The following is a 12,963-nucleotide window of genomic DNA, read 5'->3' on the forward strand; positions in this document are numbered from 1 at the left end:
TGCGACATTTTGAAGATTTCAAGTGATGTACTCAAGAGGGGGAGTAAAAGCGCACTGCACTCTTTTTCCCTTAACCATGGTTATTCCCACTGGGTTTTCCTGGTAAGATTTTTAATGAAGCAGCATCTCATATGCGCATTAGGGTACATTTTTAACATGGTCTCCAAGGTGGAGTGTTATGAATGATTATATTGTTGTATGGATGCCCATTATCGGCCCATTAGTATAAACCCTAAACCCTAATATTGTATCCCTATATATGTTGTATCATATGGAATAGAGAATAATACAAGAAAACAATTTCCTAAACCTTTTGTCATAACATATTGTATTTATTTGTTATTTTATTAATGTTTTATTAATTTTGAAAATATAAAATCTTACAAGTATTTGATATAAGTATTCCAAATATAGGATTTTTGTAGTGTTTTCAAGGTTTTAACCCGTGTGGTATATGTATAGTCTAGTAATACATTTATCTACTGGTACACATCTAAAAGTGTTTAAAAAAAACATATATGGGATTAATGCCAACCCGTCTCACCAAAATCAAAATAAGTTTTTGCGTAAAAAAATAATCAAAATAATTTTTTTATCAAGTTTAATTATGTTAATTGTTTTACCAAATTAGCATATTATTTTTACCAAATTGTCTTCTTGCTAAAGTTAAATATTTGTGAATATTGGTTTTCTAATCATTCTAAAATTGGATTTTCAATTTAGAAAATTTATTAATGTTAATATAATTATGGAGATTGTAAACTTTTGTTATAGAAAATTTGTTGTATATCATTTAAATTTGAGAGATTCTAGCATCCATAAAATAATTTTGGAGATTTATTGGGTTAAATCTTTAATGGGTAGAGTTGTTTTTGGAAAAATCGGAATGTATAGATGTTGTTAAGATTTTATGGCAATAAATGTAACAAATGTTGATCAATTTAAGAAAGTTTAGTATTTGAGTTTCTCTGCAATGTTATTTATGGAATTGTTTTAGGGGTTAATGTTGTAAAAACAAAATTAAATAACTAAAACTTAAAGGGCATAAACCAAAATGTACTTCAAAAATGTTAATATAGATTTATTAACGGGTTTCTAATGTCTTCGGGGTCTGGGGGTAAACTTAAGATCAAGGTTCCACGGTTTGACAACTCTGCATTGATTGAGGGTTATGCTAAGACCTTAATTGGCATATGCATGAACCCTGGGATGCAGGATATGAATGCGCTGTTGTTTATGCTCCCGCGGATTTAGAAACCTGAGGAGAGAGTGGTTGGGGCTGATCTGGGTATGGGTCGCTGTCAGTTTGATTTTGAGCAGGAAGAGGATATTCAGGAGGTCTTGAAGATGGAACCGTACCATTTTGATCACTGGATGCTTTCTTTGGTTAGATGGGAGCCAGTGGTGGACCAACGCTATCCTTCCAGTATCAAGTTCTGGGTTCGTGTGATGGGGGTTCCACTACACTTCTGGGCAAATGAGACTTTTCGCAACATAGGATCTGATTTGGGGGATGTAGAGGATGTTGATCTCGATAATGGTCGGGTTAGGGTTGTGTTGGATGGATTCAAGCCCCTGGTCTTTGATGCCTCAGTAGAATTCCATAGTGGGGAAGAAACGACAGTGTCCTTGCGGTATGAGCGTTTGTATGGCTATTGTAGGAGGTGTCATAGTCTCTGTCATGATGTTTCACGGTGTCCAGTTTTGGGAGAGAATGGGAAGAACAAGATGGGGGATAGGTCGGAACCATAAACTTCAGAGTTACAAGGATGCAATGATTAATAGGGTACACCCTGGTAATGCTTCCGGTTTGAATGGAGATAGTTCAGGGGTGTCTCACCAAGCTTCTCTCTCAGGGAATGGGCGTGGGGCAGGTTCTCAGCCTATTAATCATTGGTACAAACAGGGTTTTGGTAATAAGGAAAGGAAGGGTAGAAGGGATATTCAATCTAGGGAGAGATCAGTGAGGCAAGCCAGAAATCCGCCTTTGGTTCCTGCTCATGTTTCAACCTCTCAGGTTGCAGTCTCGGGAGATGGTCTCAATCAGCTGCGCACCAGCGAGGTGGGCCACCATTTCTCTGATAATGAGCAGAAGATGCTTGAGGCTTTCCTGGGACCCAATCTGGAGGAGGTTGTGGGTCCGACTGGTCAGTTAGTTGTTGAGGAGCCTGTTGGTGTGCAAGGTGCTAATCGGAAGGTGTGTAAGAATTTGTTTCCAGGATCTGAGGAAGCTAATGAAGAAGTTTCGGGTTCCATGGAGTTGTCGCAGCAGGAGGCTTTGTTCTCGGAGGATTTAGGTGAGTTGCTGGCCACGAGTTCCCTCTCAGGGATAACCAGTCGCATGGGTTTATGGACGCTATTATGGAAGAGAATGGTGTGGAGTCAGAGGCGACTCATGAAGATAATACACTATTAGTGGAAGAGGAGGTGCAGTTTGCAGAGGAGGGAAACATTGAGGTGGCCAGGTCTGATCAAGGGTTAGATGGGGCACTGAGTGAGGCTGCAGAGGGCACCTCTGAGGATAACTCACAGGGTGAAGAAGCTGGGGGATTGGTTCACCCACCTCGGCACAAACTGGTCAAAATAAGGGAGTTCTCCCGGGGGTTAGTCTTAAGAAGAGGAATATGTACGCTTTAACATCACCGCGTAAAAAGGTTGTCACAAAGGGTGTGGGACTGCAGGGGCAAGTCGGTTCTCACCATGGAGGGAAGCATCCAGGTTCTTTAGCTAATTGATGTGTGTAGTGCATAAGGGTTGGCAAGGGGGTGAGGTGGATCCTTACTTGACTCGGCTTTGTTTCTTCTTTTGGGAGCAGGCTTCGGTTTCGTCTTCTGCATTTTTTATGTTTATTTCTGAGCTTTTGGTATGGAATAAGTTACCAACGGTTGTTCCGTATGGTCTTTGCTATTTTTTGCTTTTCTTCCCAATTATGGGATCTCTATGTACTGGTTTGTACCTTGTCCTATGGTTTTTCTTTGTGAGAGATTTAATAAAAAATTGTTGCCCCTCTTCTTACTCTCGTTCATCTCACTTTAATGGTCTCTTTGGTTTGAATCAGATTGGGCTCTATGTTCGATGGTTGTACATTAACCATTGTCTCTCCATAAAGGTGTTCGATTGGGTTTTGTTATTTCATAGTTTATGGTTATTATTTATCAAAGTCATTGAGTGGGGCTTCGATTATGCTTGTTTCTGGTTTCTGTGTTGGGCTTTTATATGGGCCTTATTTTTGGCAATGTTTGTGCATATTTCATACACAGATGATTCAAGCCTGCGGTTGACGTTTGATTTCTTTTCAAAACTTATCGTGGCTTTGGTTTTTGGGATGTTTTCCTGCTTACTTTCTCAAGGGTTGGAGGAGGTGGGTTTAGGTGTTTTAACACCACCAAACATAAGTTTTTTTTAAATAAATATTGTTAGTTGGAATTGTCAAGGTTTGGGTAACAAGGCTATCATTGGGAATCTCAGGGATTTATGGTCTAAACATAGGCCAGATTTTCTATTTCTTATGGAAACAAAACAACCTACTATTTTCATGGAAAATTTCATTTGTCACTTCGGATATAAAAATTTAAAAACAATTGATCCTATTGGTTATAGTGGTGGTTTGACTCTTTTTTATAATAAAGATGATTTTCAGGTCTCAATTTTATTTGAGTCTAACAGATTAATTGATGTTGAAGCAGTTTTTAAAGGACACATTATTCACTTAACATTTTTGTATGGTGACCCTGTTCCTAAGAACCGCGATTTGGTGTGGGAACGTCTATTACGAATTGCTTCCTCTCGGTCCTCTCCCTGGTTTATTGTTGGTGATTTTAATGAATTGACGGGGAATCATGAAAAACGAGGAGGAAAGCTTCGTCATCCGGCGTTGTTTCTTTCTTTTAATAGAATAATTCGGGATTGTGGTTTTTTGGAATTTCCCTATCTAGGTGATTGGTTGTCTTGGAGGGGTTGGCGTGATAAAAAACCGATACGATGTCAGTTGGATAGAGCTTTAGGTAATGAAGATTAGCATGAACTATTTCCTGACACAGTTACAGAATATTTACCTAGCACAAGGTTCTTCTAATTTTGTGGATAAAATTGCGAACTATCGTAGGGCGATTTCTCGCTGGCGCAAATCACATGTCCCCTTTGGCAGGGATACAATCAAGGATTTAAAGAAGCAATTGGCTGAGACTCAGGCAACTGATTTACCTCTCCCGTCTGTCATCACATATTTAAATAATCGCCTACGAGAGGCTTATAGGGATGAAGAGGTTTACTGGTATCAGAAGAGTCGGAGCAAGTGGATGCGGTAGGAGATAAAAATTTAGATATTTTCATGCCCAAACAAAGCAGAGGCGGGCCTGCAATCAGATCATAGGTCTTTTTGACAAAATTAATATTTGGCAACGGAAGATGCTGATATTTGTAATACAACGGTGTCATATTTTGAGGATTTGTTTACTTCTATTAACCCGGTAAATTTTGAGGAAGCATTAAGGGAGGTCAACTGTGTAATTATGGATGAGGATAATGAGCGGTTAACAGGACCAGTCACAGAGACAGAGGTTAAGGCGGCTTTATTTATGATGTATCCGGATAAATCCCCTGGTCCTGATGGGATGACAGCGTTATTCTTCCAGAAAGCATGGAATGTCGTTAAAACGGACCTAGTGTCACTGGTATATAGGTTCTTCGAGGAGGGTATTTTTGATAAGAGTTTAAACAGGATGCACATTTGCCTTATTCCTAAAGTGGCTAAGCCAACCCGGATGGTAGATTTGTGTCCTATTAGTTTATGTAATGTGGGTTATAAGATTATTTCTAAAATTTTATGTCAGCGGCTTAAGAGGGTCTTACCGGTCCTTATCTCTGAGACTCAATCAGCCTTTGTCCAAGGACGGTTAATTTTAGATAATATTCTGATTGCTCAAGAGATGTTCCACGGGTTACGCACTAACCCGTCATGTAAAGGGAATTTCATGGCGATAAAGACAGATATGAGTAAGGCGTATGATAGGGTGGAGTGGGCCTTTATTGAGGCGCTACTACGAAAAATGGGGTTTGCGGAAACTTGGATTGCGTGGATTATGTTATGTGTCACCTCGGTTGATTATAAAGTTCTTTTGAATGGCCAACCGAATGGGTTGATAGTCCCAGAGAGAGGTCTACGGCAGGGGGATCCTTTATCTCCTTACTTGTTTATATTGTGCACGGAAGCTTTGATTGCAAATATACGGAAAGCGGAGAGGGATAAGCTAATTACAGGGATTAAAGTGGCGAATAAATGTCCGCCAATAACACATTTGTTGTTCGCTGATGGCAGCCTTTTCTTCTGTAAGGTTGACAAGGACCAATGTAAGGCCATTTTGGATATTTTAAAGCAGTATGAGTCGGTCTCGGGGCAGCAAATAAATTTTGCCAAATCTTTGCTTCAGTTTGGTCATAAGGTTGATGAGGATAAAAAGGCAGAGATGCAGGGGGTTCTTGGGATTACAAGTTTGGGTGGTATGGGATCTTATCTTGGTTTACCGGAGAGTTTGGGTGGGGCTAAAACGAAGGTTTTCGCCTTTGTTCGGGATAGGCTACAGAGTCAGACGAATGGTTTGACAGCAAAATTGCTTTCAAAAGGGGGAAAGGAAGTGATGATACAGTCTGTGGCGATTGCGATTCTGACGTTTGTGATGCAATGTTTCCGGTTACCGAAGACAATTACATCCAAACTCACTAGTGCAGTGGTAAATTTTAGGTGGAGTTCCAATGGCCAGTCGGGAGGCATGCATTGGTTAGCTTGGGATAAGTTGTGTGTTAGTAAGCAATTGGGGGGGGGGGGGGGGGTTAGGTTTCAGGAATGTAGATGATTTTAACTCGGTTTTGTTGGCTAAACAATTATGGCGACTAATTGAGGTTTCCGACTCGCTGTTTGCCAGGGTTTTTAAAAGTAGGTATTATAGGAATACACACCCACTGGACCCAATTCGGTCTTATTCTCCATCGTATGGGTGGAGGAGTATTTGTTACGGTCGCTCTCTGGTAAACAAAGGACTTATTAAAAGGGTTGTCACCGGGAATTCCATCTCAGTATGGAATGACCCCTGGATACCGGCTCAATTCCCGAGACCAGCGTTATGTAAGGGTCCTTTTAAGGATCCCAATCTCCAATTGACTCACTTAATTGATTGTCGAACAAATACTTGACGTCTGTACATGCTCAACGAGCATTTTGATCCCCTGGATGTTGCATTGATAAGGGCAGTACCTTTGGGAAGCAATCATAGGGAAGACCAGTTAGGTTGGCATTTTACAAAAAAAGTGGAAAATATACAGTTAAGTCTGGTTACCATTTGGCTCGTTGGAAAGTACCTGGAACTTTCTAAGCACCTGATTGTGGCCCGGAGATTACTTCCCTTCTAGCTAGTGTTTGGCAGGTCCCTTGTCCACCAAAAATTCACCATTTTATGTGGCAAGTTTTATCAGGGTATATTTTGGTATTGGCAAACTTGGGAAGACGGGGCATTTCCTGCGATCTGGGTTGTGCACGGTGTGGTGCAGAGGAGGAAACGGTAAATATGCCATATTTGTTTGTCCTCCGGCTCGCCAGGTTTGGGCTTTAGCAAACATACCAGTGGGGGCCATTTCTTTTCCCATAGAGTCCGTATATGCAAATGTGGATCATTTTTTGGACAAAAATAACCCAGCATCTCAGGTTTCAATTTTTCCATGGCTAATGTGGTATATTTGGAAAGCAAGGAATGCACGGGTTTATGAAAATATTGTTGAAGGTCCTGAGGATATGGTCTTGGTAGCGGAAGGAAAGGCTTTGTCGTGGCAGCAGGCTCAGGTGGAGAATGATGGTATAGATTCGACCTCTACCAATCTTGCTCCAGACCCCCGTCAGAGAGTGGCCACTGCTAACCTTCCTGCGTTTGTTACGGGTTATCGCTGTTTCGTCGATGGATCATTGAAAGCGGGTGACCCGCTCGCTGGTGCGAAATGGGTTTGTTCACCGTTTCAGGACACGCCACCAATTCGAGGAGCCACTAATTTCCGATGGAGTCTCTCTCCTTTACATGCAGAAGTAGAAGCTTTCATTTGGGCGATGTGGTGCATGATTGGACATGATTTTAGAGATGTGGCTTTCTTTACAGACTGTTCAGACTTGGTGAAAATGGTGTCGTCCCCGGCGGACTGGCCAGCTTTCTCGGCGTACCTTGACGACATCAAGATTGACAAGGAAGTGCAAATGTAATTGCAGACTCCCTGGCACGCAAAGCGCATCGTTATCCGCATCATATTTTGTTTGTAAACAATTTCCCACCCAATTGGCTTTTTGAGCTAATCTTTTGTTGACAAAAAAAAAATAATGTCTCTTACGTTCTTCTTAGCGTTTGTTTTTTTAGTTTTCAAAATTTCTATTTTAATTATATGGAAACTTTTGCACAAAAAAATTATATGGAAACTAAATAAATTCTTTAAATAATTTTAGTTTTTGATGTTAGGTATCATCATTTCCAAAATCAAGTTAAAATTAGTTGGTGGCAAACTAAAAGATGAAGACCATTTTTCATTCGTTATAATTTCTTGACGTAATAATTATTTTTATTAGTTTATTTGCTATTTTTATATATGATCTCTAACTTAATATGTTATTCATATGTACATGTTTTTGGTTTTTGGTTTTGATCTAATAAACTGTTAATTATGTTTTATTATACAAAACAACATAAACAAATTCCAGCGGGAAATAAGAGAGAGAGAGAGATGGCGATTGTGATGTCGACTGGTTTTCAGATCTGAGATGGTTTTTTTTGTTGATGGTGGGGGAGGGAGAGATTGTCTCTCACTTCCTGGTTTCAAATTTTGCGCTCGGGGATGGAGCGGAATTCCATCCTGGACTTGATTTAAGATCCGATTCGTGTGGGTAGGGTTTGGTTTCAAAAGGGGATATTCGATCTCGGTGGGTTCTTATTCCATGATTTCTATGGATCTGGAATTAGAGGTGTTTATCAATATGGATTCTGGTGTGATCAAGGTTGGGCAGATTCAGTCTATTTTCTGCGATTTGGGGCTGATCCGGATTGCGTCTTCATTATGTCGGATCGGGGTGTGGATTTCTCTGTGCTGTAAGTATGGAAATGTTCACGTTTTATCGCTGACGATTAAGGCAACTGGGATTTTCAGAGTAATGGTGATGCGATCGGATTTTATTGGGTAGTGATTTGCATATCCTTTATTCGATTTCGTAGCGGTAATGGGGCAAGTTTTGTAGAGGAGGTATTTATGCGGTGGCTTGGGTTCTGTTCAGGAATCACTTTGCTCATTATTTCCCTTGGGTTCTCTTTAGTTCATCTCATTTCGTGTATCATTCTCTGGTTATTTTTCTTGGGTGGTGGTCAAAGCTTCTTATTGTTGCGAGATATTGCTCAGTTAGCGTTCACCAAGAGTAAGGCTTCATTGGTTCGCACCAACACAGTGACAATCTCCAACTCGGTCTTGGCTCAGAGAATTCAGCAGTTTTCTATGATTCTCATCGGGAGGTTAACGAATCCGTCTTGTCAGAGAATGGAGTCAGTGATAGCCAACTTCCCAAAGGTTTGGAAACTTGAGGAGAAGGTAGTGGGAGCGGATCTAGGTCAATGGGTCTTTCAGTTCAACTTTGAGGATGAAGAGGATATCCTGTCTGTTTTACAGAATGGTCCATACCATTTTGATGGGTGGATGGTTTTCTTGGTGAGATGGGAGCCAATCATTTCCTCCTCTTATCCTTCTGCAATTAACTTTTGGGTGAAGGTGACTGGGATTCCAATGCATTTGTGGGAGGTGGCAACCCTTGAAGCCATTGGTAAGAAGATTGGCAAGATTCAAGAAGTTGATGAAGAGTCAGGTAGTCTCTGTGTTTGTGTCAATGGGTTTAATCCTTTGATTACAAAGATGGTGGTGCCATTTGCTACTGGTGATGAAATTGTGGTTACTCTATAGTATGAGAAGTTAGGGGGTGTATGCGATCACTGCTCTAGGATGACTCATGATTCGAAAGTGTGCCCTGAGGTTCTTAAGTTGGGTACTGGTCACGGTAGTGAGGAGCTTTCAAATAAAAGGGGTGGACAAAGGCAGCTTCCTTTGGTGAAGCAAGAGGTGCATCATAAAGTTGGGGGTTGGGAGAAGCCTTGGAAGCATGCTAGGAGAGCTTTAGATTTCCAGTCTGCGGAAGCTGGTGAGTATGGATATTTCCCACAACTTCGTCATGGTGATAGTGGTCTTCATGGTCCTCGGCAACAGGAGAGGTTTCATGGTCAGATTTGGGGTCAACAGAGGAGCTTTGGGGAAACTGCTGCCCGTGAAGAAGGGTCTCGTCGCGGCTTTCATTCTGGTGGAGGGGAATCCTCGAGTAAGGCTCCCGGTTTCCATCTTAAAAGGAAAGGTGCGGGGCTGGCTTGGCCAAAACCTTTATATATGGTGAAGCAGGCTCCTATGGAGAAGCATTCCCAGCCGAGTCTTGAGAATAATATGGAGATCTCCAGAACTGGTGACGCAGTAGCGGTTAGGGACCAGGCGGGATACTCTCAGAAGGGTGATGGGGTGGCTGCTATGGCTATGGACTTTGTGGTTAAAACAGATGATCTGTTGGAGGATGGTGAGTTTAATGACAATGCCAAGGGTGACCTTAAGATCGTCCAGGAAGAGGGTAATTTCCAGGAACAGGGTATTGAGTTACACACTGGTCAAGGGACTGACTTGCAAACTGATCAAGAGTCTGATATTCCGAGTGATTCTGATGGTGGTCAGCAAGGTAACTCCCTTATTTCTGATCCGGTTGAGCTTGATGTGGGTGTAGTTAATAGTGCTTTGGCTGCTTTTACTTTAGGCGATAAGAGTGGTCATAAAAAGAGGATTATTAGTCCTTATGTTAGAAAAGGTGTACGTGGCCCTAGGATAGCTACTTTGGTTTCGGCTTCTCCCGGGAAACGTTTACTAGCTAAGGTTTTGTCTAAACCTGCAGGTGATGGGAACAAACAGAAGACGTTGGGGAAACAGGAACACTTTACAATGGGCGGTAAACCATCGGATGGTGGTCGTCTAGGCAAGAAAGGGATGGGGGCTCTCCCGAAACCGCCGGTTAGAACGTGAAGATCCTGAGTTGAAACTGTCAGGGCATTGGGGCTGATCTGACATAAAATTATTTGGGTGATTTGTGGAAGAAAAGTTTTTCTTATTTACAAAAATTTCAGAAAAAGTTTGGTTATAATAATTTGTATACTGTTGAACCCCGCGGGTCTAGCGGTGGCCTTGCTTTATTTTTTATAGATGAAATAAAACTTTCAGTTCTTTTTGATAATGATCGTATTATTGATACACAAGCTTATATTGGACAACAATTCATTTTTATGTCTTTTGTTTATGGTGATTTTGTTCCACAACATAGATAGGTCGTTTGGGATAGGTTGATGGATATTGGGTCTTTCCGAGTTGACCCTTGGCTTTTGATTGGTGATTTTAACGAATTAGTTGGGAATCATGAGAAAAGAGGAGGTGCACTGCGTCCAATTTCTTCTTTTGTGCCTTTTTGCTCAATGCTTCGACATTGTGAGATGCTTGAATTTCCTTGTTATGGGGAACAATTATCCTGGAGGGGTAATCGGTGTAATAATCAAGTGGTTCGTTGTAGGTTAGATCAAACTGTGGGTAATGAGGATTGGCATGGGTTGTACCCGAAATCAAAGGTAGATTATTTGGCGATGATTGGTTCTGACCATTGTCCAATCTTAGCAACTTGTCTGAAGCTGGATAGGAGACGGCTTAGACAGTTTTGTTTTGATAAACGTTGGTTGGGTAAGGAGGGTATAAAAGGTGCGGTTGAGTTCGGGTGGAATTGTACACGAAATTTTCGTATCCCTAGTTTTGTGGATAAGATTAGGAATTGCAGGAACTCGATTTCTTGGTGGCATAAGAACAATATAACTTCGGGCCCCTCGCCGTTATATGGATGATTCGATTTCTCAAGAGTAAATTCGGGGTATTGAGAGAAAGTTAAAGGAAGAGTACCATGACGAAGAAATATATTGGCAACAAAAAAGTAGGAAATTCTGGCTTAGGGTTGGGGATAAAAATACTAAATTTTTTCATGCCTCCACTAAACAAAGGCGAGTAAGGAATATGATTGTTGGTTTATTTGACACTGATAATACCTGGAGTGAATCGCCTTCGGGTATGGAGCATATTGCTACTAAGTATTTTGAGAATCTCTTTAAGAAGTCGGCTGGTCATAGGATTTCAGAGATGATTCAAGAAATCAACCCACTAATCACAGAGAGTATGAACAGAGATCTTACTCGAGATATTTCTGAGGCGGAAGTCCGCAAGGCTCTGTTCGCGATGCACCTGGAGAAAACACCAGGACCCGATGGTATGACAGCTTTGTTCTTTCAACGGTTTTGGTCTTCATTGAAAGGGGATTTGGTGGCTTTGGTTCAGGACTTTTTTTGGACGGATCGTTTTGACCCTCTTTTGAATGAGACAAATATTTGTCTTATTCCTAAAGTTGATAGACCGCAGCGGATGGCGGAGTTTAGACCAATCAGTCTTTGTAATGTAAGTTATAAAATTATTTCTAAAGTATTGTGCTTCCGGTTAAAACGGTTCTTACCTATCTTGGTCTCAGAAACTCAGTCGGCCTTTGTTTCTGGTCGTTTAATAACAGATAATATTCTGGTCGCTCAGGAGATGTTCCATGGGTTAAATACCAATCGACGGTGTCAGGCGGAGTTCCTGGCATTCAAAATGGATATGAGTAAGGCATATGATCGAGTTGAATGGGATTTTTTGGAGGCGGTTTTGGTTAAATTAGGTTTTGCCAGAAAATGGATTTTGTGGATAATGTGGTGTGCTTCTTCTGTGTCATATCAGGTTTTATTGAATGGTCAACCCAGGGGTTCTATTCATCCTCAAAGAGGTTTATGCCAGGGGGATCCGCTATCGCCGTATCTGTTCATTCTTTGTACAGAGGTTCTAATAGCAAACATTACGAAGGCTGAACGGGAAAAAAACTAACGGGTATCACAATTGCCGGTGATAGCCCTACAATTTCGCACTTGTTATTTGCTGATGATAGTCTGTTTTTTTGCAAAGCAGAGGCAACTGAGTGTAGAAAGGTAATGGAAATAATAGGTGATTATGGCAAAGCCTCAGGACAAGAGGTTAATCTGGATAAATCTTCTATTATGTTTGGCAAAAAGGTCCCATCTCATCTACGATCTCAATTAAAATCCGTTATTGGTATTTCTAAAAAAGGCGGTATGGGTTCGTATTTGGGTATTCCCAAAAGTCTTCAGGGTTCGAAAACTAAGGTTTTTAGCTATGTTAAGGATCGGTTGGATGACCGAGTAAATGGTTGGTCCGCGAAGCTTTTATCGAAGGGGGGCAAGGTGATTATGATTAAGTCGGTGGCATTAGCACTTCCTCCCCATGTTATGTCGTGTTATAAACTACCGCAGGAATTGACATCTAAATTAACGAGTGCTATTTCTACTTTCTGGTGGAAGTCGAATGAAAAGGCTCATGGTAAGCATTGGGTAGCTTGGGATAAAATGTGTGATAATAAGTGTGAAGGGGGTGTAGGTTTCAGAGCTCTGGATCAATTTAATGATGCTATGCTGGCGAAACATTTCTGGCGCCTGATTCAGTATCCAACTTCCTTAATGGCCCGGGTAATGAGAGGCCAATAATTTAGGAATAAACATCCTCTTTTGGCTAAAAAAATCATATAATCCTTCCTTTGGTTGGAGGAGTATCTACTCAACTAAGGCTCTAGTGGAGCAAGGAGCGTGATGGGCGGTAGGCTCTGGCTGTTCTATTTCGGTTTGGCGTGATTCGTGGTTACCAGATATTCGGCCAAGACCAGCTAATGGTCGAGGTCGATTGCTGCTTCCGATTTTGATGGTCAATCATTTAATTAATCCAACTACAAATGATTGA

The 12,963-nt window shown here is 41.2% G+C and overlaps 3 protein-coding genes and 1 pseudogene across 3 annotated transcripts; all 4 read left to right on the forward strand.

The window, feature by feature from the left end:
* Positions 1-1,098: 1,098 nt before the first annotated feature.
* On the forward strand, positions 1,099-2,637 carry LOC147948313 (uncharacterized; annotated as a pseudogene).
* Positions 2,638-7,515: 4,878 nt separating this feature from the next.
* Positions 7,516-10,327, forward strand: LOC104750926 (uncharacterized). Its single transcript, XM_010472790.3, has 2 exons — positions 7,516-9,781; positions 9,992-10,327. The coding sequence occupies exons 1-2, from the start codon at positions 9,010-9,012 to the stop codon at positions 10,117-10,119; spliced, it is 900 nt and encodes a 299-aa protein (XP_010471092.2). The 5' UTR covers positions 7,516-9,009; the 3' UTR covers positions 10,120-10,327.
* Positions 10,328-10,436: 109 nt separating this feature from the next.
* Positions 10,437-10,979, forward strand: LOC147948314 (uncharacterized). Its single transcript, XM_087466266.1, has one exon. It carries the CDS (start codon positions 10,437-10,439, stop codon positions 10,977-10,979), a length of 543 nt encoding a protein of 180 aa, XP_087322392.1.
* A 166-nt stretch (positions 10,980-11,145) lies between these two features.
* Positions 11,146-12,713, forward strand: LOC147948315 (uncharacterized). Its single transcript, XM_087466271.1, has 4 exons — positions 11,146-11,580; positions 11,710-11,779; positions 11,896-11,994; positions 12,121-12,713. The coding sequence occupies exons 1-4, from the start codon at positions 11,146-11,148 to the stop codon at positions 12,711-12,713; spliced, it is 1,197 nt and encodes a 398-aa protein (XP_087322397.1).
* The last annotated feature ends 250 nt before the right edge of the window (positions 12,714-12,963 follow it).

Source organism: Camelina sativa, chromosome 2 (assembly GCF_030686135.1).
Source record: "Camelina sativa cultivar CO46 ecotype springtype chromosome 2, ASM3068613v1".
Lineage (NCBI taxonomy): Eukaryota > Viridiplantae > Streptophyta > Magnoliopsida > Brassicales > Brassicaceae > Camelina > Camelina sativa.

Bases quoted from the DNA above. Each gene is read 5' to 3' on its own strand.
- LOC104750926 (XM_010472790.3), top strand. From the start codon at position 9,010: ATGACTCATGATTCGAAAGTGTGCCCTGAGGTTCTTAAGTTGGGTACT. The intron at 9,782-9,991 runs GTAACTCCCTTA...CTAAACCTGCAG, and splicing joins TTCTGATGGTGGTCAGCAAG to GTGATGGGAACAAACAGAAG.
- LOC147948314 (XM_087466266.1), top strand. From the start codon at position 10,437: ATGGATATTGGGTCTTTCCGAGTTGACCCTTGGCTTTTGATTGGTGAT.
- LOC147948315 (XM_087466271.1), top strand. From the start codon at position 11,146: ATGATTGTTGGTTTATTTGACACTGATAATACCTGGAGTGAATCGCCT. The intron at 11,780-11,895 runs GTAAGGCATATG...GTGTCATATCAG, and splicing joins GGCATTCAAAATGGATATGA to GTTTTATTGAATGGTCAACC. The intron at 11,995-12,120 runs GTTCTAATAGCA...TTTGCAAAGCAG, and splicing joins TGTTCATTCTTTGTACAGAG to AGGCAACTGAGTGTAGAAAG.